General features: G+C 30.2%; 1 protein-coding gene, 1 long non-coding RNA gene and 1 other non-coding gene across 7 annotated transcripts; 1 reads left to right on the plus strand and 2 right to left on the minus strand.

The window, feature by feature from the left end:
• Positions 1 to 247: 247 nt before the first annotated feature.
• LOC139088808 (MYND-type zinc finger-containing chromatin reader Zmynd8-like) lies at positions 248 to 12820 on the minus strand. Of its 5 annotated transcripts, XM_070638110.1 has the most exons (9): positions 12703 to 12820; positions 11535 to 12429; positions 11409 to 11478; positions 10855 to 11201; positions 10524 to 10783; positions 5618 to 7281; positions 1049 to 1296; positions 804 to 980; positions 248 to 748 (listed from the first exon to the last, which is right to left on the minus strand). In XM_070638110.1, the coding sequence occupies exons 2-9, from the start codon at positions 12342 to 12344 to the stop codon at positions 338 to 340; spliced, it is 3987 nt and encodes a 1328-aa protein (XP_070494211.1). In that variant the 5' UTR covers positions 12345 to 12429; positions 12703 to 12820; the 3' UTR covers positions 248 to 337. The 5 variants fall into 5 exon arrangements, with proteins under 5 accessions (XP_070494211.1, XP_070494207.1, XP_070494210.1 ...); XM_070638106.1 differs by having other exon boundaries at positions 10855 to 11478; XM_070638109.1 differs by having other exon boundaries at positions 10855 to 11478; positions 12711 to 12726.
• Positions 12821 to 14314: 1494 nt separating this feature from the next.
• On the minus strand, positions 14315 to 18510 carry LOC139088815 (uncharacterized). Its single transcript, XR_011544253.1, has 3 exons — positions 17659 to 18510; positions 15657 to 16754; positions 14315 to 14622 (listed from the first exon to the last, which is right to left on the minus strand). It is a non-coding gene; the product is annotated as an uncharacterized lncRNA (long non-coding RNA).
• A 5852-nt stretch (positions 18511 to 24362) lies between these two features.
• Positions 24363 to 24459, plus strand: TRNAL-CAG (transfer RNA leucine (anticodon CAG)). The gene is given in 2 exon segments: positions 24363 to 24400; positions 24414 to 24459. It is a non-coding gene; the product is annotated as a tRNA-Leu (tRNA).
• Positions 24460 to 27232: the final 2773 nt, after the last annotated feature.

A 27232-nucleotide genomic window follows, 5' to 3' on the forward strand; every position in this document is an offset into this window, starting at 1 on the left:
CAATAATTTAAGCGAAGAAGATAATTTTTGGAAAAAAATTTCATTTCTGTCCCATAGTGCAGGATCTTTAAAAATCAAACTGTCCAAAAACTCCAAATTTTGCAAAATTAAATATATTTTTTAGAAACAAACGGAAAACTGCAGTTTTTGAAAATATCGTGTTTCAGAAACCCTAATTACCTTGATGAAATAAAAGTGAAATAAATTTATTTTATACAGATTTATTCAGTTACTTTATTTTATTTCTATAATATGTTTTTTTTTTTTTTTTTTTTTATTAACAGTTACATTGTTTTTTTAAACTTTATTTTGGATTTTAAATTATAACAATTTTTTATTATTTTAATGGCTCACTTGATATTTTAATAACTGGCGAGTTTTTTATTGAATAATCTGTGGAAGAATTATCGTTTGACAATGGCGTATTATCCATATTTTTTTTCGTTGTTGATACAAGGGTAAGGGGTGGACTATCGTTTTGAGGAATAGCTCTTACAACAAAATTTGAGGTTAGTGATTGCTCATTTGCAAGCGTAGAAGAAATAGCTCTAAGTGCTGTTGATGACACTGCTGGTGAAATTTTGTGTTGTTGAATAACATATGTTGGTGTTGTAATAGTTTGAATTATGGTTTTCTGTCCGGTTTGAATAAATGTATGCTGAGCCGGATTTTGAATTGTATGAGAATTTTCAAATTTATTACAATCTCCTATAGTTGACGATTGTTGAGCAACAACTGATAAAGGATTCTAAAAGAGGCAACAGATAATCATTTTTTTTTTTAATTTTAAACAAAATCAATACCTGTTTGGGAACAGCTATTGTTCTCATTAATGTTTTGTTAGAAAAAGGAAGAGAAATTGTAACTGGTATATATTGAGAATTAGCCGAGGATGTAACAGAGGTTATATTATCTAATGCATTTTGTCTAATAAAATTGTTTGAATTTTGGAGTGGGTTTTCTGTTGTTGTTGTGTTGCGCTAAGATAGTTGAATTTTAAAATTAGTATAAAAATTCTTAACTCAAAAAAAAAAAAAAAAAAAATTACATTAGTACAATATTTTTGGTGTGTTTGCCAGTGTACTTTTTGACAGGAAGGTCCACAATATGATGTGTTCCAGCAACAATAAAATCGTGCTTCTTTGGTACAGTTAGAGCACCATGTAACTCTTTTTACTTCTCGTTTTGTTGATTCAATAGCCCTTTGCTTTTCAATTTCACATTGCTGACGTATTTCTGATATTAGTTTGATTTTATCTTGATCAATATTTTGTTGAATTATTTTAATTTTTTCATCTAAAATAATAATATAAAAATCTAATTAATAAAAACTATTATAATTTGTCAGTATAAGCAAGCATATAAACTTTTTATATTTAAATTGTATAATATTTGCAGAGGTAAAAAAAATTAAAAACACACTTAGTGTGTATCTGAATTACGTCGGCATGATATCGCAAATCGAAATAAAAAGTTGTGTATAATTTAGTCATAATATTGTCAAATTTCGTCAATCCATTCCCGAATGTCGCCAAGACTTCTTTGCCGAGTTACAGCATGTCCAATTTTGTATATTTTTAAAACATATTATATATCAAAATGCATCTAATAATTTCGTCGAATTCGTCACGTAAAAAAAATCGGAAGTGATCTACAGGATCTACAGCTTGTTTAAGCCGTACCTGAAAGTAAAGTCAAGTAAAAATTATTTTTAGTATGATATATTATATGTCTAATCACATCCAAATTTAATAAGAATTTCAAATAAACTTAAAAAAATTTGGATTTGACAATCAACAAGTTTATATACACAAACTTATGCTCCTTAAAATGCTGTATCCTGAAGGGATCTCAATTTGAAAAATTTCGCATGTGACATGTTATATGTCTAAACATTTGTATTTTCATCAAGAATTACGAATTTGATAAAATATCTTTCTTTTGATCCTTTTATATATCACTTATGTCGGTTAAAAAAAAAAACAGGCAGAGACCAAATTTTCTAAAAAAGCTGTATTTTTTTTTTTTTTTGTAAAATTTTGTTAAACTTTTTTGAGATTTTTAGAAAACAGCTCTCAGATCTTATATTTTTTTAAAAATATTTTGTATTTTCGATTCTTATAAAAAATTAAGTTATGCATCAAAAAATGTAAATGATAAAAAAAAAATCAATTTTTTCAAATTTCAAATAATTGTACAGAATTTGAATTATTTGAATTATTAGTTTTTCAAAAAAAAAAATACAGTGGTATGTCTGTTTTTTACAGACATAAGTGATTTATAAAAGGATCAAAAGAAAGATATTTTATCAAATTCGTAATTCTTGATGAAAATAGATATTTTTAAACATATAACATGTCACAGGCGAAATTTTTCAAATTGAGATCCCTACAGGATACAGCATTTTAATGAGCATAAGTTTGTGTATATAAACTTGTTGATTGTCCAATCCAAATTTTTTTAAGTTTATTTGAAATTCTTATTAAATTTGGATGTGATTAGACATATAATATATCATATTAAAAATAATTTTTACTTTACTGTACCTTCAGGTACGGCTTAAACAAGCTGTAGATCCTGTAGATCATTTCTGATTTTAAAAATTTTTACGTGACGAAATTCGACGAAATTATTAGATGCGTTTTGATATATAAATATTATAAAATATTTGTTTTGAAAATATTGAAAGCTGAAGTACGTCGGTATTTTTGTCTAAATTTGGACATGCTGTAACGAAGCAAGGTAGCCTTGACGAAATTCGGGAATAGATTGACGAAATTTGACGATACTATGACTTAATTATACACAACTTTTTATTTCGATTTGCGATATCATGAAGACGTACTCCAGCCACACACTATGGGACAAAATTAAAAAAAAGGGACATTCACTTTGATTTTTGGACTTTTTGGAATCAAGACTTGAGGGTATTTTTTTCTTATAGTACACATACGAATAGACTTGCATGCCAAATTTCAGCTCATTTGGTGCTGTTCGGTCGGTTCTGGAGGTGTTTGAAGTTGAAAAATGGTAAAAAATGGATTTTTTTCATGTCTTGACTTGAAAAGTTTCTTATTTAATTAAAAGATATTGTAAAACGGTTATCGGTTTCTAATTATACTATATAAGAGCTTTAATTTGCCATGGTACAAAGTTTATATATACTGGGTTTTAGTGGCAGGACTTGAGAAAATGTATGTAAAATCTGATATGTAAAATATCAGGAAAAAAAGTTTCAAGCGTCCGAAAAATATGCTAGTTCTCAAAAGTTTCTCATATTTTTTCGTAAAGTACTTACTTTCTACTTTCCAAAACTGAAAAAATATCGAAAATCGGTTGGTGCGAACAAAAATTATTGCATTTTTAGTTTTCGACGAATTTTTTTCTCAAAACTAATATTTCTGAGATGAATTTGGAAGATATCATTTGGAAAAAGTTTTTTAATGTATTTAGTCATTTTAAGAAGACTTGTGAAGAATTTTTTTGAAAAAGTTCAAAATTCTCCGAGTTAGAGGAACATATGCTATTTGACGACTTGACCCTTTTTCTCATCACTCAAACTTCTATAACTTTTACATGACTAAATATTTTCTGTTTCTTGTTTAGTGTAGCTTGTTATAATACCTTTCCAACGATACATAATACTTAATAGTTGGAAGTAGTCTTGGTCGTGAAAACGGACCCTGTTTGTGACTGACCCTTTACAAAGAAATTTTCAAAAAAGTCACTTCTAAAACTACCACTTAGAAATTAAATAATATAATGTTTTTGTGTTTTTTAGGTCAAAATATGATAGTTTAGAATCTCAAAACTCAAAAAATATCATTTTGTAAACTTTCTGCAACTTTAGGGGCCTTCATAGGTAACACTTAGGTAGTCCAACAATTCTCAGATATGAAACTTTTTTATTGACTTTTTTTGATTAATATTCAATATTTACATTTATTTTGTGCAAAATATATCAATTTTAAAAAAGTTTGCGTCGAAAAAAAAGTGATTTTTGACTATTTTGTTAAAAACAGGCTTAGGTAGACCACATTTAAGGCACTCCAGTATCCACTATGATTAAGTTCTATACATGTTCTATACATATTTATAAAGGTAATAGTAGGAACTAGTAATAACAGAAAACAGAATCCAAAAATATTGGTTCTAAAAAAAGTTATAGTCATATGAGTGGCCAAAAAAGTGTCAAGGAGGGCAACCAGCATAGGCAAAAACACAAAAATTCAAAAATATACGTTTATTTTGACAAAAACGCAATAATTTGAATTATTACAACATAAAAATAGTTTTTATTCAAAAAACTTCAAGAATTTTATTAAAATTTAGAATTTTGGTCCGTTTTCACGACCAAGACTACTTCCAACTATTAAGTATTATGTATCGTTGGAAAGGTATTATAACAAGCTACACTAAACAAGAAACAGAAAATATTTAGTCATGTAAAAGTCATAGCAGTTTGAGTGATGAGAAAAAGGGTCAAGTCGTCAAATAGCATATGTACCTCTAACTCGGAGAATTTTGAACTTTTTCAAAAAATTTCTTCACAAGTCTTCTTAAAATGACTAAATACATTAAAAAACTTTTTCCAAATGATATCTTCCAAATTCATCTCAGAAATATTAGTTTTGAGAAAAAAATTCGTCGAAAACTAAAAATGCAATAATTTTTGTTCGCACCAACCGATTTTCGATATTTTTTCAGTTTTGGAAAGTAGAAAGTAAGTACTTTACGAAAAAATATGAGAAACTTTTGAGAACTAGCATATTTTTTGGACGCTTGAAGCTTTTTTTCCTGATATTTTCATACATTTTCTCAAGTCCTGCCACTAAAACCCAGTATATATAAACTTTGTACCATGGCAAATTAAAGCTCTTTAAAGTATAATTAGAAACCGAAAACCGTTTTTCAATATCTTTTAATTAAATAAGAAACTTTTCAAGTCAAGACATGAAAAAAATCCATTTTTTACCATTTTTCAACTTCAAACACCTCCAGACTATAAGAATATGTACTATAAGAAAAAAATACCCTCAAGTCTTGATTCCAAAAAGTCCAAAAATCAAAGTGAATGTCCCTTTTTTTTAATTTTGCCCCATAGTGCCACACCTAAATTGACAACCCTATCTTCTACCTAATTTTCAAGATCCTATATTATGTATAACAGAGTTAACCAAATTAAGTTTTTAGATTTTGAAATTTTTTAAAATTTCTGGATGGAATGATAGTTTGAAGATTTTTAAAAAAATTATTAAACGGAAAAATGTCAAAAACAAATTTTAAGACTCCGGTAGACCAGTTTTGGGACTTTTCAATACCAAAATACCGGTATTGAAAATTGGCTTCGATATTGAAAACCCTAGTTAGTTTTGTTTGTGATCAAATTAAAAAAAAACCGCTTTAATTTGAACTTAAAACAATCTCAGAAATTTTTTCAAAGCTTAAAATATAATATTACATACTTTACTAACTAGTTGAGGGAATAGTGATAGGATCTGTAAGGTTATGAAAATTAAAACTATGTTTTATGTTCAATCAAACTACTTTTTGACCGATTACTGACCGATGATGTGATCATAAGTTAATTTGTATAATTTGCTATAGTTTCACATACCATAAGACATTTTAAGAATCCTAATTTCATCAGCATGTTCTTTCCTTAAGTTTTCAATTTTGAGTTGATTATCATTTCTTAAATTATGGAGTTGCTGCTTTGTCTTCTCTAGCTCAAGCTTCAAGAGTACATTTTGAGCATCACTTACGCCAGATGATACAGCACTAATTGTGTCAATTAATAATGATTTAAAGTAATCTGTCATTCGATGAGCATTTTCAGAAAAAAGTGCAGAAACAGCACCACTTTCATGAGAAAATGTATTTCCTTCACTTGTAAAAACACCAGATGGTTTTGGAATGAGAGAGGGTAAATCAATTTGATATGTATTTGAGCTTTGTTGTGTGAAAATAACAGATTTTCTTCGAATGTCATCAGATGTATCTGTTCTTTCTAATTCGTTATTGGTTGGCGATTTAGGTATTTCAGAATTTATTCCGTTAAGTGGAAACACCTGGGGTATGCATACCATTGCATTTGTATTTTTAATTGGTGAAACATCAAGTGAGCCTACTTTTCTATGGGTCATTACTAATGAATTTGGAAATGATTTTCTTGCTCTTGAGTTTGAAGGAAATGAGTCATTACTGTTGTCACTGGTTGATATTAAGATGGTTTTTCGTTTGTTATTACCCTCACTAACTAGTTTTGGTATATCATTAACTGTAAATTGATTACGTTCGACAATTTCCTCGTCTGATAATGGCTCATTTTTTATATTCAAATGCAAATTGTCACCGTTGTCGTTTGTAGTATGATTAGTGGATCCACTTAGTGGAGTTGATGAAGATGAAAGGGATTGTGAAACACTTCTATTAAATTGAAGGTGTGCTTTTATAGAGGCATTATTTTTCAAAATTGAAATCTCACGTGTTGATGAATGAATGGTTGAATTAGCAGATAAACGCCTCACGAAATTGTCTTGTTTAATAGATTCTTTATCGACTGATTTACTTCGATTGAAACAGTTAGATTTAGATCTCGAAACTGTGAAAGATTTTTCACTTAATGAATGAATTTCATGTGTCCCTGAAGGTACATTATGATTGTTTGCAGTTAAAATCAAAGGTATTTCATTTGAAAAATTTTTTCTTATTTTTTTTGTAGGTTTTTCAGGCAGCTCTTCTAAAAGATCGTTTTCCTCATCAATATCAACTATTTTTGTTTTCTTTTTCAATTGTGTATCTGGAGTTGTCGATCTTGATTTTAAATGTCTAATTACTTTATTTTGTTTTAAGTCTTCTCTAACTGACCTTATTTTCACCGCTGAGTCATCATGAAAACTCAAACTTAAATTTACATCAGGTGTTTCAGGATTTCCCATGTTTGATCTCTTTAATTTCTCTCTTTCAGAATCACCTTCAACGTTTCTTTTTAATATTATTGTTTTAACTCTTGATTGATCACTGCTCTCATAACCATCTTCATTTCTACTCAATACTCTATATAATATATGTTTATCTCTTTCTTGATTATTTTTTGTGTTTTTTTGTTCTATTGTTTGCGATCCATCAGAAGTCTTTACGATTTTTAGAGTTAATTTTTCTTTCTGATTGCTTTCATTTTCGTTCTTTTCACTGCTATCTTTTTTAAGATTTGATAACTGATTCTCTAATTGTGTTTGAAACATTGTTGCATCAAGTAATTCTCGAGAATTTGCAAACCTTAATAGTAATTTAAAATTGGTTTTAGTAAACAAACATCATAATACTCCGTCGATTAAACTATTATTTTAAACTGATTGATACCTTTTTAATATTAAATATGAAATATTAACATACTAAGTAAAAAATATAGGGTACAAAATATTTTTTATAAATTTTCTTAAATAATTAAGTTAAATAATTGTAAGAATTTTCCCAGGATTTTAACACTTAATAGCGCGTTTTTGAAATTTTTTTCAAAAAGTTAGTTTAATAAATCACTTTGTGTACCACATTTTAAAAGATCAGTTCCATTGAGTTATTGGCGCGCCGGGAAGTTAAAATTTTCAGAATCAAAAGATTTCGGTACAAAATTTAAACAACTTTTTGCGGGAAATTTTTAAACTTGCAAAACCATTAGAAGGTTTTAATCCCAGATCGTTATAAGATAAAAATATTATTGCATATTTTTTCGATAAACCTACTGGGTAAAAGTCTGTTATACGGGGGCCAATATATCAAATTTTTAAATTCATTTTTTGGGTAAAAATGATTTAAACTTTAAACAGAAAATTAATAGAAACAGAAAATTAATAATTTATAATTAAGAAGCCAATTTGTCAAAAAAAAAATTTTTTCGATTTCTTGAATTTTTAAACATTTTACTAAATGTTCTCATAAAAGTGACTGTTAAGTTTTCACTCAAAATCACAAAAATTGGCTTTTTAATTACAAATTATCAATTTTCTGTTAGTTTTAATCATTTTTAACGAAATTTTTTTTCTAGAACTTCTTAAGTAATATTTGAGTAGTTAAATTCACTATCATTGACACGAATATATTCCAGCAGAAAAAAATTATTTTTACGAAAAATTGCAACGTCGTGATTTTTTGCTACGTAAATATTTTTCGTTACGTGATTTTTTCTACGTAAATATTTACGTATGATCAATCAAAAATCAATCAAAAATCAGTGATTTTTTTACCCATGAAAATAAATGATTTTTTTTGCTCATGATATTTTAGATTAATTTTAGTCTCTGTCTAGAAGTGATCTGGATCTTGTTTTTAGCGCATTTTTTGAAATTTTTAGCGCATTTTTGAAATTTTTTTCAAAAAGGTAGCTTAATAAGACACTTTGTTCGGTCGGTCGGTCGGTCGGCTGGAACGCGAGATCTCGAAAACTAGACATCGTAGAGAGCTCGGAATGGTTTTAAAAGATCAGTTCCATAAAGTTATTGGCGCCCCGGTCATTTAAAAGTTTCAAATCAAAGCATAAATACTATAATTAACAATTTTTCATTTTCATATACAACAACAACAAAAACAACAACACGTTTTTTCATTGTTTTACAGTGTTTTTCAATGTTTTTACAGTGTTTACTGAACAATGTTTGAATTTTTTTTTACCGTTATGAGGTTTGAATTATGAAAATCCGTTAAATGATTAAGTTCTTAAAATTATGGAAGTTTTATATGGATCTTGTGTTTTTGGTCTGGAAGTGACCTGGATCTTACTGGATTTTGTGTTTTAGGTCTGGAAGTGAACTGAATCTTACTGGATCTTACTGGATCTTGTGTTTTTGGTCTGGAAGTGACCTGGATCTTACTGGATTTTGTGTTTTAGGTCTGGAAGTGAACTAAATCTTACTGGATCTTGGTTTTAGGTCTGGAAGTGAACTGGATCTTACTGGATCTTGTGTTTTAGGTCTGGAAGTGACCTGGATCCTACTGGATGTTGTTTTGTGGATCTGGAAGTGACCTGGATCCTACTGGATGTTGTTTTTGTGGGACTAAAAGTTATATGGATCCAACTGGATCTTGTTTTATGGATCTGGAAGTGACCTGGATCCTACTGGATCTTGTTTTGTGGGTCTGGAAGTGACCTAGATCCTACTGGATCTTGTTTTGTGGATCTGACAGTGACCTGGATCCTACTGGATCTTGTTTTGTGTATCTGGAAGTGACCTGGATCCTACTGGATCTTGTTTTATATATTTGGAAGTGACCTGGATCCTACTGGATCTTGTTTTTATCGGTCTGGGAGTTATATGGATTCTACTGGATCTTTTTTTATAGACGGGGAACTAACTTAAAAATCAATTACTGATCGCTGGGACAAAAATGCGCTGAAGTAACTCGATAAGAACGAGTACTTTTGTAATTTTTTTTAATATAAGACACTTTGTTCGGTCGTTCGTTCGGTCGGCTGACGTCAAAAACTTTTTATCTAGACATCGTAGAGAGCTCGGAATGGTTTTAAAAGACCAGTGCCATAAAGTTATTGCGCCGCCGGGTATTTAAAAGTTTCAAATCAACACAAAAATACTATAATTAACAATTTTTCATTTTCATAACAACAAAAACACGTTTTTTCATTGTTTTACAGTGTTTTTCAATGTTCTTCGAATTTTTAACAGTGTTTACTGAATAAAATTTAAATTTGTCATAACCGTTATGTGGTTTGAATTATAAAAATCCGTTAAAATATATGGAAGTGACCTGGATCCTACTGGATCTTGTTTTGTGGATCGGGAAGTGACCTGGATCCTACTGGATCTTGTTTTGAGGATCGGGAAGTGACTTGGATCCTACTGGATCTTCTTTTTTGGGTCTAGAAGTGACCTGAATTCTAATGGATCTTGTTTTGTGGGTTTGGAAGTGACTTATTAATCAATTACTGATCGCTGGGACAAAAATGCGCTTAAGTCCCTCGATCAATAACACGAGGACTTTTGTAATTTTTTAAATCTGGATCGTGCTAGATCTTGTTTTTTAGGTCCAGAAGTGACCTGAATCTTACTGGATATTGTTTTTTTTTGATCTGGATGTGACCTGGATCTTACTTATCAATCAATTACTGATTGCTGGTACAAAAATTCACTATAGCACTATATATTTTATATAGCACTTCTTAAATTTAATATGAATGTTTAATTTTACAATCTTAATAATTTTCTTAATCGCTTAATTAGTTGATACCTTGCAGATGTAATACCAATATACTTGATTAAGTCAGCAAATATAAATTAAAATTTGCATTAATATTTTTGTGTTGTTACCGTTAATTTTTTATTCAAATTTCGGTGCCAAAAACAATATAAATTAGTGTTAAATCAGTTTATCCTGGGAACTGTCATAAAAATATAATAAAACACAATCAAAGGCAATTTAATTTTTAAAAAAATTAAAAAAAAATCCTCATGCTCAATCAACGAAACATTTTTGATGTATTGAAAAATGTAAATTTTTTTTTTTTTTACCTAAATCCATATTTATCACGAATATTTTGTATATATTCATCCTTTTCCTTTATAGCATCAGCAATTCCCTTTTGTGTTTTAGTTGTTCCCTTATTATTATTAGGTGATGAATTGCGAGCCATTTTATTAGGATCCTTTTCACTAAAAATTAAGCAATGGGCTGTTGGTACCCAAGCTCTATCATGAGCTCCAAAAAACCTGACATCAGCATAAAGTTTTTGATTATCTATCGACATTACTTTTGCAGGCCAGTATGGATACTGAAATCGTTTAGCATTGAGACAAAATTTTAGTGAATATATACAATACTGATAGATTAATTTTTACATACCCCTTTTAATTTAGCCCATATTAACAAATGTGGTCTTTTACATGGAATTGTAAACCAGTTGCTCATAACAAAAGAGTTGGAATAGCAATATACGCATGCTTCCATTTCATTAATTTCGGTAACAACAAATTTCAGGATATTCTTTAACGATTTTGTTTTGCTTTTATCTATAATTGTCCAGTTGTGCTCGAGTTGTTTTATATCATGCAAAAATGCTTCGGAAACTTTGTAATAATTATTCATAATTCTTTCTTCAATTCTTTTCAATGAGATTTGTGTAACTATCAATGGCTGATTCGACTCTTTTGTTGATTTAAATTGAATATCACTTTCATAACTCTCATGATCTGGATAAGTATTACGTATTTTTTCTAATATAGTAATCAGCATTTCTTTAAGTGTATGCATATCAATTTTAGGATGATTATATTTATTTAATGAGCTTTGTTGTATTTTTTCAATTTCAATACAGTCAGCACAAATAAAGTCATCGGGATTTTTAGGGATAGGTGTAAGCAAAAGTCTTGCACAATGTCGATGTAATGAACACTTACATTTTCTGCAGGCTAACGATAGAACAGCATTATCTAAGTGACATTTAAAACAAAACGAATCCCATCCAAGCTGAAAAAATGTTCGTTTAATAATTTTAAACATTTTAACATTCCAAAATTACTTACCTTTGGAGGAGGATTCATTGCTCGGTTTTCTATTGGTTTAATATTCATTATAATCGTATTAGTCATGTCGTCTATTTCATCTTCATCATGATTATCTTCTTTATCACTTGTTACAGCCATTTCATCACTAAGTAATCTAGATAATGATTTTGTTCTAGCAGCAACGCTTTTGGATCTATGAGCTGTCCTTGAAGTCCTTGATCTAGAAATTGATCTGCGACGTTTTTTTCCAATTTCATCACGAACTATTACTGTTGAATCAGAGTCATCATTTTCATTATTTCCTCTTTTAAGTGGAATTTCCTTATCGATCATTAAAGACATACTTTCATTTATTAGTTCAGTATCATTAGCTGAAGAATTTGTTTCTTTAGTTTTTCGATTCCGTATTCTAGGACTGTCAAAATCATTTAAATAGTTAGATAACACTTTTGAATCTTGTGTAGATTTTTGCAAATTTCGCATTTCTCTAGACATTCTTGAATGTGAAACAGTAGACTCGTCAAAAATCAACTCAGTAGATTTTCCATGTAAATTTGTTTCATTTGATTCTTTTAAGATACTGTCATCTTTTATATCAATCATTGTATCAGATGATATAATATCATTATTTAGCTCTAAACCTGCGCTAATTAATTCAATACCTATAGGATCTAATCCATTATCCAAAGATGTACACTTAATTTCCGACATTTCCTTTGCATTCATTACACTGTTTACTATATTTTGCTCGATGTTTTTCTCATTTTTTTCATTGCTGCAATCTTCAGAAATAATTTTTTGTTCCCTTTTAACGTTGTCCACACTCATTTTCAATTGAAATTTATGTTTTGAACATTACAACAAATATGTTTTTTGGAATAATAGTTATAGTTTTTTTTTTTTAAATCAGTGACTAAAACAATTTATAAAAAATTAAAATAAAAATATAAAGTATTATTAAGTATCAAAATAATTCTAAATGAACCAATAGAAACAAAATATTAGAATGACATTTTATAATGCACAAAATATTGAAAATTAATCATTTAATTACTAACCGCATGCTAGTTTATGACATTTTCAACAATTTTATCATTAAAATAAAACTTAAAAGAGTGAAATTTATTTCTAATGTATACACAGTATATTATAATTTATTATATTATAATCTTTCATAAGTTCTTACTACTTTACTTTAATTTGTTCTTAGTTAACAATTTAATGGTGACTCTTATCAAAATAATTCCAATGAATATTTGAAAAATTATTCACGAGCACTTTTTTATTTTGATAGTCTGCGTAAATTTTTTGGAATGGTAAATTTGGCAACATAGCGTAAAATGAGCATCATAAACCAACGTTTAAGGATTATTCTCTTGTTACGTCTATCAAATTTGAGACTTTTTCTATAAACGTTTTCTATAAACTTGAGGACAATTTACATATTTTAGCTAATTGATTTATTATTGAATCTACAAAAATTCAAAACTGAAATAAAATAAGAACAAAAATTTTTAACTTTTTATTCTCGTTTAAATATTTAAAATGCGTTATCTATATTAACTTGTATAGAAATCGATATTATTATATTAATTTGTATCGTCGTTAATCAACGAAATAAGCGTTTTTATACCACACGTTAGAAATTTCAGAATATTTTGAAAAAGTGACATTAGATGATGATAACTAGTTTTCAATTATAATTTAAAATCAAAGAAAAATCGTATTTTGCTAAATATTATTCTTGAATTTTTATATTCTTTATATTACAATTTTTTTGTAATCTTAAATATTTTAAGTCAAATTTCGGTGCTTAAGAAATCATTTTGATTAGACAAAAATGCTGTTTAACTAATCAAAGATAGGGTCAATACCAAAATTAGTGAGATTTCGCATTTTTGAAATTTGTTAAAAATTGTTTAAAAAACCTTATTTTAGAAAAAAAAAAAATTTAATTTAAAATAAATTTCATCTTTTACATTTAGTTCGAAAAATTGACTTGTTTCGTTTTTTTTCTGTACATTAAATACTGTGTTTGCAGTATTTGATGATGCAGCTAGTTCAGCAAAACCGCTTATTTTATTATTTATATTCTAAAAAAAATCCGGCTCAATAAATGATTTTTTTGATTTATCTTCTAGCTCTTTAGCAGCATTAGAGATGTCAATTATTTGGGTTTTTACTATTTGTACAAATACCCAAATACCCAAATATTAAACCCCAAATATTTGTACAAATATTTTAAAAAAATTTTGGTTCTAAAAAGTAGGCCTAAGGACAATTTCTAGAATAATTCTTTTAAAAATTGTCTAATATTTTTAAATCATTGCGAAAGTCATTTAGCTAAAAAAGTCAATCTAGTTAATATTTTAATTCTTGTACCCACTTTGGACCAAAAATGCACTCACAATTGCCGAGACAATGACAGCAGATTCTTGAACAAGTTTTTTTCTTTATAAATATTAATTATTCAGGAACACTTTTCTCTCATGCAGATCAACAAAAACTACCTTTACGCAGATTCCGTTATCTGCATACAGGAATATAACTATCGCTCTGTAGGTCGCATATTGTGTCTGATATAAGCAGTATGATTGTTCGTTAGGATTTTGGCAAAGATAATGCTGAATTTATGCAACTTTACTATGCTTTCTCCTAAGGTACAATATATAACCAAAATATAAATTATATTCAACATAAATGTCTTAAAGATTGATAGATATTTAAGTTTATTAGACTTTATACTTCAAAATATGAGATTAAATTCAAATTATCAAAAAATTGCACTATAAATTTCAATGAAAATCAGAAATTTTATGGAAAATTTCCTTACAAGTGATGATTTTAAGCAGACCCAAATATATTTGGGTTTATTCCCAAATATTTAAGGTACCCTAAATAGTTCGAAAAACCCCAAATATTTGGGTATTTGTATTGACATCTCTAAGCAGCCTCAGTAAAACTAAAAGTTGAATCGGAGGTACCAAAAATATTTGTGAGTCCGCCCTTGTTTCCAGAATGTGCTGTTGAATTATTGATTGATCCAAATAGTGGTGTATTAGCAATACTTAATTTATCATTGTTTTCATTATTTACACTGAAAATGCTGGATCCATTGATTGTTTTTCCAAAATTAGTTTTAGTTCCAATAAAAATATGTAAGTGTTAAAAATATACTTCACAATTAAATTATCTACTTTTTCACCTTAAAAACGATTAAATTAGCTTAGTTTCGTCAATATAAGAAGATAATTTAACTGTAAAATATATTTTTGACAAAAATAAAATCCTTGATTTCATCAACGGTTTTTTAAAATTTGAAAATTATCGAGACTTGTATGAAGAATTATTCGGAAAAATGATATGGTCGGAAAAATGAAGTTTTTAATCATTGAAATTCGTAATTTTAATAGGCACTCAAAATTATAATAAAAGCATGGGGAAAACTACAGAAGCCATTATCAAAGCCCACGCTTTTATTATAATTTTCTTTGTCGAATTTTAAAAATTTGTCTCTTTAAAAATTGAGACTGAAATCTAAATATTATTTTCTACTTTTCATTGCACCTAAATAAAAGCGTATCTTTAAAAAACTTTTTTTTTAATCTTCTTTTTCAAAAATTGTTAGTATTCGAATTATCTATACTGAAGACTAAAAATCGCTTTTGTTTGTTGATGTTAATTTAAATTTTAATTCGAAATGAATTTGGTCCTAAATAGAACAGAGTACACAGATTTTAAAAAAATTTCGTATTCTGCTCCATGAAGATAAATTTTTAATTTAAAACAGGCCAGAAACTAGAGTTTGTTGGGTGTAGTGCAAATCGTAGACGTAATTTTGCGGAACTTTTACGGAATTCCGTAGAATTCTATGAAAAAATTTTCTGTATAAACTCTTTGGAATTTTACAGAATTACACGGAATTCTTCAAAATTTTGTGACCAGTAAGTTTCGCAAAGTTCCGCATAATGTTCCGGAATTCCGCGTAATTCTTCATAATTACAAAGATTCTTCGTAATTATAAATAATTCTTCATAATTATATAAAATTATTTAAAATTATAAAGAATTCTAAGGAGTTCCGCGAAATTCCGGAAATCATTTGGTTGAAAAAATCTCTATCAAAATTGCAATTACTTACTTACTTACTGGAACCATGCTCCGACTTGGAGCCTAGGTTACTACAAAAGGCCTTCCATCTGACTCTATTGCTGGCTGTACCACAAAGCTTGTAAAAATTCTCAGTTTTGACATCTAACTGGCATTTCTTCATTACCGTCCTACGCCATGTTGCTCTTGGAGTAACTGGACGCCTTTTCCCTTGTGGATTGCAATTGCTTTTGAATTAAAAATTAAAATTGTTAAAAGCTCGATAAATAATAGACTTATAGTTTCAAATTATTTAGTCACTGATATTTAGTTAATCACTGATACATTTCAACTTTACACTTCATAGAATTAATAAATTCATTTAATCGTTTTTAGTGCACTCCGCAGACATTGTTCGTTTTTACTATAAAATAGAGTAATCTAAGATATACTTTCATGTCAAATTTCAGCTCTTAAACTTCCATGAAAGCAGAAATATATAAAGAAATTGTAGATTCTGGCCTTAAAAAACTAGTTTTTTGGCCCTAACTAGAGCAAAATTTATATTAGCCTATAATACACCACTATGCTAAATTTCAGCCTTTGAAGTTAAGTAGAAGTGGTCGAAATAGGTACTTGAAAATTTGAAAGTCTTAAACAGAGCAACCTAATTAAAAGCGTATAAAAATGCAAATCTGCTCATTGTTTGTGCTGTCCAGACCTTTTGTCGTTCCAGTTCCACTGAAAAAACTGAAGTTTTAGCAGTACCAAATATATTTTTATCATCTCCATGAATATTTTGAGTCTGATTATTAAACTTAATTATCAAAAAAAACTATATATATCTGCTGTTTCCTCAGATTTTTTCTTTTCATTAGTATTCGATTTTTCACCATCATTTTGATCTTTGGCAAATAACTGAATTTATCATTTTCTTTCTTATCTATCTGTTTGATTTTCCAGCATTATAAATATAATCATCAGATTTACAGCCCAAACAGCCGGAACAATTTTCTCCATTTTCATAACTTCTGAAAAGTCATTAGCACCAAAAGTCCAAGATTGATCGTCTTTACGTTTGAATTCTACATCTGTTGTTAGGAATATGTTAACGCAGATTTTGTGAACATGTTCTCGTTGCATGACCATTCTTTAATTTAAAAAAAGAAAAGTTAAAAACTTTTAATCTAGACATCGTAGAGAGCTCGGAATGGTTTTAAAAGATTAGTTTCATAAAGTTTCAAATCAACGCATAAATGCTATAATTAACAATTTTTCATTTTCATAACAACACGTTTTTTTCATTGTTTTACAGTGTTTACTGAACAATGTTTGAATTTTTTTTGACAGTTATGAGGTTTGAATTATGAAAATCCGTTAAATGGTGAAAGTGTAAAATCTTAAATCTGTGGAAGTTATATATCGATCTTGTTTTTTAGGCCTTAACTGACCTGGATCTTACTGGATCTTGGATTTTAGATATGAAAGTGATCTTGATCTTACTGGATCTTGAATTTTAGATATGAAAGTGACCTGGATCCTACCTGATCTCGTTTTGTGGGCCGGGAAGTTAACTGGATCGTACTGGATTTCGTTTCGTGGGTTTGGATATAAAAAATTACAAAAGTCCTCGTGTTATTGATCGAGGGACTTAATCGCATTTTAACGTCAGCCGACCGACCGAACAAAGTGTCTTATTAAGCTACCTTTTTGAAAAAAATTTCAAAAATGAGCTGAAAACCTTTTAATTCTCTTCTCCAGTTTTAATTTCAATCTAATCAGGTAACGGAATTACAGGAGTAAAATAAGTTTGATTCTCTTCCTCTTATTTTCATATATAAGATATTCATTAATCACCAGCATTAATCACACTATAATTTCTTGACTTTCCAGGGGATTTTACTTTTGCTGGCGATTTCTTTTTAAAAATAAAATTTCAGATGGATTGGTACTGAATTGAACTTTCTGAGTTGGTTGTGAGGCATTTACTGAAGGTAAATTTCCTAATGAAAACGGTTTAGATGTATCAAATTTAAATTCAGGATCAGAATTACCTTTAACTTTAGATGAAATGTTATTAGACATTGATGTGCTGGTAGAATTATTTGAATTTAGATTTAGGTTCTTTTTTGGGAACTGTACTGTCTTTTGGAGTTTCACAGACCGCGCAGTATAATGTTTCTAGCTTATTCCAAATATAGCATGCTTCACAAGTCCATGAACCGATTTTTGGTTTAAACAAATCTTCAAAGCCTTTCATTTCATCTTTTATAAGAACAATGACGTCATATTTTTAGGCATGTTTTTTTTTGTTGATTTGTTGATTTTTTCCTTTAGATTTGAAACAGCAATTTGGAAAGATTTGATCAATTCAGGTATTTTAAATTTAATTGCAAGTTTCTCAGCCTTCACTGAAATCTTGCCCAGCAAATGAAAGTGCGTTACTGTTCATTTTGGAAAACTTCATTTCATTGGTAATTGGTAATTACAACACAATTTTAATACTTGTTTTCGTCTCATCAACAGCCTTCCTTTACTTTTGGACTTTATTGCTAGAACCAAATCTTATCCAAAATCGAATTTTGGACTGGATGATATTGTACTTGATGTTGTAAAGAATGATGTAACTTGATTGATATACAATTCTCACTGATTGTTTGCACTGCAAATTTGAGATTTTAAATAAAAATTTCACGAATAAAAGGCTTTCGGGCGTTCGGCTGACGCTAAATACTTCTTATCTAGAAATCGCAGAGAGTTCGGAATGATTTTAAAAGATCAGTTTTATAAAGTTGTTGACGCGCCAAGTCTTTAAAAGTTTCAACTCAACGAATAAATAGTTTAATTAACTAATTTTTCATTTTCATATACAACAACAACAAAAACAACAACTTCGATGTTTTTCGATGTTTTAACAGTGATTACTGGACAAAGTTTGAATTTTTATTGTACCGTTATTTGGTTTAAATTATGAAAATCCGTAAAATGATGAAATTCCTTAATAGTATGGTGACTTGGAATTGACTGGATCTTGTTTTGTTTGTTTGGATGTGACCTGGATCTTGTTTTGTCTGTCTGGAAGTGATCTGGATCCTACTGGATTTTGATTTGTGAATCTGGAAGTGACCTGGATCCTACTGGATCTGGAAGTAACATGGATCCTACAGGATCTTGTTTTGTGGATTTGGAAGTGACCTGGATTCTAGTGGATCTTGTTTTTGTGGGTCTGGAAGTTATATGGATCCTACTGTATCTTGTTTTGTGGGTCTGGAAGTGACCTGTATCCTACTGGATCTTGTTTTTGTGGGTCTGGAAGTGACCTGGATCCTACTGGATCTTGTTTGTGGATCTGGAAGTGACCTGGATCCTACTGGATCTTGTTTTTGTGGGTGTGGTAGTTATATGAATCCTACTGGATCTTGTTTTATAGACAGGAAACTGACTTAAAAATTAATTACTGATCGCTTGGACAAAAATGCGCTTAAGTCCCTAGATCAGAAACACGAGGACTTTTCTAATTTTTTCAAAACGTTAAATAAATTAAATGTTAAATAAACTGGTCTCCGTAAGGTGTGCGAATGCGGAACATATGCAGTCACGTACTGCACCTAGCCTAACCACACCAAGTACCAACCTCACCTTCACGTGGTGGAGACCGTCAATCCAAGCCAAATAGTGGGCGGAGTAAAACGAGGCTCTGGTTAATACAGGGTGCATTGGCTTAGCAAGCCGCCACCCTTAAATCAAACGCTAAGAAACACAAAGAGAGAGCCGGACTGGAACTAACGACGACAACCAAAGCTAAACGAAAAAGTATAAATGATTTGAAGCTTAACAGTTGGAATGTGCGGACGCTGTCAGGACCGGGAGCGTTGTCAGCATTAGTGTTGGAGCTTCGACACTACACGTTGGCACAGGATTAATTGTGGATCCTAAATGGACAAAGCACATTGTTAATTGGACACCAGTCAACGAAAGAATGTGCGTGCTAAGGATAAAGGGCAAATTCTTCAATTATAGCATTATTAACGTACACGCACCACACAACGAGCGTCCTGAGGATGAGAAGGACAGTTTCTATCGACAGCTAAACAAGACATATGACAATTGTCCGAGGAATGACATCTAGATCGTTATTGGAGATTTGAATGCACAGATAGGAAGAGAAGAGATCTTTAAGCCTACAATCGGAGGTCATAGTCTTCATAGTATCTAATGAGAACGGGGTACGACTGATCGACTTTGCAGCATCATTGAACATGGTAATAAGCTCCACATACTTCCAACACAAAGACATCCACAAAGCAACATGGTGTCCACCAGGATGCAGTAATAACAAGACCCAAATTGATCATGTGATTATAGACAGAAGGCACGCATCGGACATATTGGACGTACGCAGTTATAGATGTTTGGAGATCGACATCGAGCACCACAGCTCGGACCACCTATTGCTAGGAGCAAAAATCAGGGCACGAATCAGCAACATTTGTAAGGAGAGAGGCGTTAAGTGCAGACGCTATGATGTAGCCAAGCTCAGCAGTAAGGAGTGCAGAGAGTCGTTTAACAACGAGCTTAAGGAACGACTTACTGCACAGGACCAAGGAAGAAGTGCCTGGTAGAATTGCTGCATCGCCATGCAAGCTAGTGCTGAGAAATGTCTCGGTTTCAAACAACACACAAAGAACGAGTGGTTCGACGAGGAATGCAAAGCTGCAGTTCAGAAAGTAATCGATGCTAGAAAAGGAAGAATCACGAGAGCAAAAGCTGAAGAGATTAGAAGTCTGCAAAAAGAAAAGAAAAGAGTGCTCCAAAGGAAGAAAAGGGCTCACGATCTCAAATTGATTACTGATGTTCAGGAGGCGCATAGTATGAGTGAATCCAGAAAGTTCTATTAGTCCATCGATAGAGCTAATAAGTCTTTCCTCTGTTTGCAGAAGAAAGGATGGAAGTCTGGTATGTGATAAAGAAGGAGTTCTGGAGCGATGGAAGGAGCATTTCAACGAGCTTCTAAACGCAGGTGGAGATGAAATTTCCACACATAACAGGCAAACCTATGAGATTGATGATTGCAGAGATTTTGAAGCACCATCATTGGAAGAGGTAGAGGCGGCTTTTAGCAGACTTAAGAACAACAAAGCGCCTGGTCTCGGTAACTTATCTGCTGAGCTGTTCAAGACGGGTAGTAAAGAGCTTGTTAACATACTTCATCAGCTAATAGTGCAAGTCTGGATGGAAGAGAAGCTTCCGGATGAATGGATGATCGGCGTGATATGTCCCATCCACAAGAAGGGATGTAAAATGAAACTTTTTTTTTCGGCATGGAATTTTTTGGAACATATTTTTTTGGAATTTAATTATTTGGAAAATAATTTTTTGGGTTTATTATTAGCATACAAGGTACTGTCTAAGATCCTTTCCTTGAGACTGGAGCCGTATACAGAGCAATTCTTGAGTGAATATCAAGCAGGGTTTAGGCGGCAGCGTTCGACATCCGATCAGCTTTTCAACATACGCCAAATTGTTCAAAAGAGCTACGAGAGGAATGTAGAAACACATCACCTGTTCATCGATTTCAAATCAGCATATGACACGATTGACAGAGAGGAGCTGTATAACTTCCCTCACAAGCTGATCAGATTACTCAAGGCAACCTTGGCAAAGGTCATGTGCTGTGTAAAGGTTCAAGACTCAACACTGAGACAAGGCGACGAACTTTCTACGAAGCTGTTTAATATCGCGCTGGAAGATGTTTTCAGGAGAGCAAAGTTGGAATTGAACGGAACGATTTTCACAAAATCCATCCAGTTGCTGGGTTTTGCTGATGACGTGGACATTGTTGGTAGGAACATTAGGTCCGTTACCGATGCGTACTCCAGGTTGGAACGAGACAAACATTGGACTCCGTATCAATGAGGATAAAACAAAGTTATGGTCGCTGCAACGGAGAGATCAAGGAAGCTTGTGGGATCTCATCTAGTTATTGGTGATAAGAAATTCGAAGTAGTCAATGATTTTGTCTACTTGGGATCCATTATTATAGCAGCGAAAAAGCGGCAATGGTCAAGTGGTTAGAGCGTCGGACTACCGTTCTAACGACCCGGGTTCAATCCCAGGGAAAGTCTAGTTGGATTCGGATGCTTTTTCGCTGTTCTAGTCACACCGACTCGATTTGTGTGATTCGCGACACACAAATTGTGGCTAGGTACGTTGCATTGATCCTGGGTCATGCAGCGTGCAGAGTTGGGGAAAGCAAAAACGTCCATATGGACAAAACCAGTCATCACGACAAAAAACCGTCTTCACGACAAAAATCACCATCTTCAATGTTCATCGCATCGAAATCAATAATCATTATGTAAAAATCAGAATTAAGTTGTAATAGCCTGTGGCTAGTTCTCTTAAAATTGAAATGTAACTCATGAAATACAGAAATAAAATATAACGTTTTTTTTTTTAAAAAAAAAAAGGATCCATTATTAGCAATAACTACGACACAACACTGGAGATTAAGCGAAGAATTTTGGCAGCCCAGCGAGCATATTATTCGGTAAGACATATTCTAACGTCAAGGAAAATCTCAAGGCATGCCAAATTAACGATGTACAAGACGCTCATCCGACCGATAGTGCTTTAGAGTGCTGAGTCATGGAATATGACGGATGCAGACGAACATGCAATTGGAGTTTTTGAGAGGAGGATTCTAAGAGTAGTCTTTGGACCTAAGAAGGAAGGAGACCAATATAAATGTAGGAGTAATGCGGAACTGTATCAACTGTATGGTGAGGCTGATATTATAAAAAGTGTCAAAGTACATCCTCATTTTTGGATTATCCACTTCAGTTTTTTAAAAATATCTCAAACATTTTAAGAGTTTTAAAAATCATACTATGTGATTCTTGTAAAGTACACTTAAACCTATATTTTAGGATATTTGGAATTTTGGGTTCTCAATTATTGACAAATTTATCGCAATAATTCCGGTAAATCTACTAGATTTGACTGAAAAGTTGAACAATTAATACATCTTAATTACCAACATAATTCAAAATATATAGAATTGTCACGGCTAAGTCACATTATTATAAACTAAAAACAAAAACAATGCAACTCTTAAATTGTTTGAGATATTTTTAAATCTGAAGTTGAGGACAATCCACTTTAGTGAAACAGGCGGGTGTGTTGCATAGGATAGACAGAATAAATCTGCAGAATTCTAACGTACGAAAAAATATCCTCTTGTGAAGCATATAATTTCATACAAAAATTTAGCTCTTGTGAAGTATATATCTTAAAATTATTTACCAGAATTATTCTGCTCATCAAAATAATTCTGCAGAATAGTTTTCATCGACAGATGTCCATACATCGTAAATGATTAAGATAAAAATTAATTTTCATTTTTAACGTATTTTTGAGATTCAAATTTTAACGATTTTTCAAAACTTAAATTGAGTTTCTGATTTTGTGTGTGTGAAAAAGTCGAAAATTATTTATTTAATTTATTTAGTGGTTTTAAGATCGATTAATCAAATGACATTGTAGTATAAATGTAATGTGAAGTAATAGGAATCTATAGTGATCCGAAAATTAATGTGAACATTTATAATTTTAGTGAATTTAAGATTTGAAAAGTTTGTTTACGAAAAAGATTGAGATCAATTTATGTCACATTAGTTCTCGATGGCTAAACAGTTTGTAAGTGACAATTAGTTTATAATTAAGACAAAAAATTTTATTTTATATTTTCCATAGGAAATTTTATTCCGTTATACAACTTGCCAATAAATGTACTGTAGTTACTAAGCCTTAATCGCAGTTTTTATTGGGGATTTAAAATACAGCTGAAGCCGCCGTGACAATAATTCTGATATAACAGAATAATTCTGCAGAATTTTGCAGAATAATTCTGCAGTATTGTGTTTCAGAATTCTGCGCAACTGTGTTTCAGAATTCTGCAGAACTATTCGCATGAATTCAGTGATATTTATTAAATTTTCTGAAAAGTTTCGAAAAATGGAACAAAACTTCACATTTGAATTTTTACGATAATTAAAATATGAAACATATGAATATGAGACATACCAATTTATATCCTAAAATGTTTTTTTTTTGTGAAATTCTATAAACATAATTTTTGAAATTCATGACCAAATGCTCTGTTAATGTGAAAAAAAGCCATAAACATCAAGTTACTGAGTGTGAATTTTCGAAGAGGGTTTCACTTATATTGGTGGATTTTTTGGGTTGAAAATACAAATTATACACCAAAAATTCAAATTTTGAAATTAACATTTTCTCGGGGGGTGTCTCGAAATTTGTTTTTTTTTTTTTGCGTAACGTAATAAGTGAACGACCCCATACCGACATTCAATAATATTCAATTTCGGTATTATTTTTTTTGAGATTCTTCCGATATATGACTTATAAATTATACGTGTCTTATTGCACTTGTGAAGTTTATAATCAAACAAATATTCATAAAGGAACCTTACAAATTATTTATTTTTTACTATTCTTCAGAATCATTCACGAATTACGTTTAAAAAAAGACTGATTTTATTGACAACTTAAATTTGTTTTTATTATATACACAAAAATAAATTTTCTAACTGTGTTTTATTTTGATCTATAAAAAAAACTATAATAACTATGGCTTTTTGCAAAAATCAGATTTCAGATCAAACAGCGTCAGTGGCTGATTGGTTTAAAGGCGTGCTATGCTTTAAAATAAAGTATATCACGCGCGAGGGTTCAAGTCAGGATGGTCGAGTGGTCTAAGACGCTGCGTTCAGGGATTTCTTGAAAGTCGCAGTCTCCTCTCGGAGGCGTGGGTTCGAATCCCACTTCTGACAGTACCTTTTTTAGTTCTTTTTTTAACTACACTTTTTTTTTTACTTGTTTGCTGTTTGCAAACAACATTATATTTTGCAAATAAGATTACTAAAATTACCGAATTTTTTATTTTTAAAAATATGAACCTCACATATTGAATTGATTTTTATTTTTGAAAACAAAACAATATATAACTTTTCGTTTAATACTGCTGTGAATTAGTCTTTTTATATTCACATCGTATTCACAAGTGAATATATTAAGTTGTTCAAATTTAATTTTTTTCATTCAATTCATGTTGTTTTATCGAAGAGTTTATGGATAAATCTTAATTTTCTAACTTTTTATACTCTTATATGGTAGAAAAAGTTAATTGAGATAGGTTTTTGAATAAACCAGCTTTGTAATTGCTTTAATTAATGATTTATTTCGATTTGGAGAGCGTCTGATTGACAACTCTACCGAAATTCGATCTTTTTATTTTTGATATTTTTCTTCAAATATCTATTTTAAAGCTTAAAAAAAAGATACAAAAAAGGTTTTCGCTCCTCTAAGCTTTCGTTATGTGCTCTTATTTAATGAAAAAGATGTTTAATTAAGGAGATATTTTTCTACAAACAAAATAAATTTATTTAAATAGTACTTTTAAAGATCAAATTTTAATCCTAGATCTTTAACGAACAATTCGCCAATGTTTTTGTTTGAAAAAGTTCCATTGGAAGTTAATTAAACTAAAATAAATTTTACATTTAACGATTTTTTTGAATTTTACAAGTTAAGAAGAATTTTTAGTCGATTTTTGCAGTTCCATTTATTCGGAGATCTTCCCTTAAAGTACTGTTAAGGTCTAGGTTAAAAATTACAGATGAGATAATCGAATTTCATGTAAAAGCTAAGATTTTTAATTTTTTTTTTCTTTTTTGCTTTTTTTATTACTTTTATTGATAAAAAAACAATTTGTTGGCAATTATATTTAAGTTTCAGCATATATGTATTAAAACCATTTAAAAAAATAACAAAAGGATATTCCATGTGCTTAGTAGAGGACTTCAAATTTTGACATTTTTGACTAAGCATAAATGTGCACAGGTAAATTTTTGGACTGTTGTTCCTTTATCAGTACCTTAACAGTACTTTAAACTTTCTAACAATACCAAAATAATTGCATATAGGTACTTCAGATTTACCAAAGTTATGGGCAAAAAAGTCAAGTATCAATTTTCAGAATAGAAAAATTTTATCTATTTTTTGACTTTTTAGAGCATTTTTGAAATTTTTTTCAAAAATGTAGCTTAATAAGACACAATGTTCGGTCGTTCGTTCGGCTGCCATTAAAATTTTTTTTATCTAGACATCGTAGAGAGCTCGGAATGGTTTTAAAAGATCAGTTCCATAAAGTTATTGGCGCCCCGGGCAAATAAAAGTTTTAAATCAATGCATAAATAGTATAATTAACAATTTTTCATTTCCATCTACAACAACAACAAAAACAACAACGCGTTTTTTCATTGTTTTACAGTGTTTTTCAATTTTTTTCGATGTTTTAATAGTGTTTACTGAGTTCTTAAAAAAATTCAACAGAATGATTTATTTATTTTAATGAATTTGATAGTCATAAATATTTATACAAAATTGTCTGTTTTAGTTATTGATACCAACCTTTGCGGTTCTAACTCAATATAATGTCATGTTGGTGTGTGTAGTAGTCGTGAAGTTATGTTTTTTGAACAATAATAAAAAAAAGCCCTCTCTTGGTAACATTTTAGACCTATTTTTTCGTAAATTACTTACTTTCGACTTTCAAAAACTGAAAAATATTGAAAATCGGTTGGTGCGAACAAAAGTTATTGCAATTTTAGTTTTCGACGATTTTTTTTTTTCTCAAAACTAATATTTCTGAGATGAATTTGGAAGATATCATATTAAGAAGACTTGTGAAGAAAATTTTTGAAAAAATTCAAAATTCGCCGAGTTAAAGGTACATATGCTATTTAACGACTTGACTCTTTTTTCCATCACTTAACCAGCTATAACTTTTACATGACAAAATATTTTTCAGTTCTGTTTTCTGTTTTTAGTAGCTTATTGTAATACCTTTCCAATATAATACTTAATAGTTGGAAGTAGACTTGGTCATGAAAACGGACCCTGTTTGTGAATGACCCTTTTCAAAGAAATTTTCAAAAATGTCATTTGCAAAACTACCACTTAGAAATTAAAATGTGTATAGTTATGAATCTCAAAACACAAAAAATCTCATTTTGTAAACTTTCTGTAAATTTAGGGGCCTTCATAGGTAATACTCAGGTAGTCTCTCAATTCTCAGATATGATACCTTTGTTATTGACTTTTTTTTTTTGATTGATATTCAATATTTACACTTATTTTGTGCAAAATATATCAATTTTAAAAAAGTTTGAGTCGAAAAAAAGTGATTTTTTTTTATACGCTTTTATTTAGGTTGCTCTGTTTAAGACTTTCAAATTTTCAAGTACCTACTTCGACCACTTCTACTTAAATTCAAAGGCTGAAATTTGGCATAATAGTGTATTATAGGCTAATATAGAACACATTAAAAATATTTTTGAAAAAATTTAAATTTTGCTCTAGTTAGGGCCAAAAAACTAGTTTTTTAAGGCCAAAATCTATGATTTCTTGATATATTTCTGCTTTCATGTAAGCTTGAGAGCTGAAATTTGGCATGAAAGTATATCATAAATTACTCTGTACTAATGTAAAAGGAAATTTGCAAAATTTTAAAATTTCGTAGTAGTTAGGGCCCAAAAACTTGTT

Source organism: Chironomus tepperi, unplaced genomic scaffold (assembly GCF_022539635.2).
Source record: "Chironomus tepperi strain 1889 unplaced genomic scaffold, CSIRO-AGI_Ctep_v1 contig_170, whole genome shotgun sequence".
In the NCBI taxonomy this organism is placed as follows: Eukaryota; Metazoa; Arthropoda; class Insecta; order Diptera; family Chironomidae; genus Chironomus; species Chironomus tepperi.

Coding starts and splice junctions, on each gene's coding strand:
- LOC139088808 (XM_070638106.1), bottom strand. CDS start 12,344: ATGAGTGTGGACAACGTTAAAAGGGAACAAAAAATTATTTCTGAAGAT. Junction 7,282..10,523: donor CGTGATAAATATGGATTTAG/GTAAAAAAAAAA, acceptor ATTACTATTAAG/GTTTGCAAATTCTCGAGAAT. Junction 981..1,048: donor ACCAAAAATATTGTACTAAT/GTAATTTTTTTT, acceptor CAACTATCTTAG/CGCAACACAACAACAACAGA.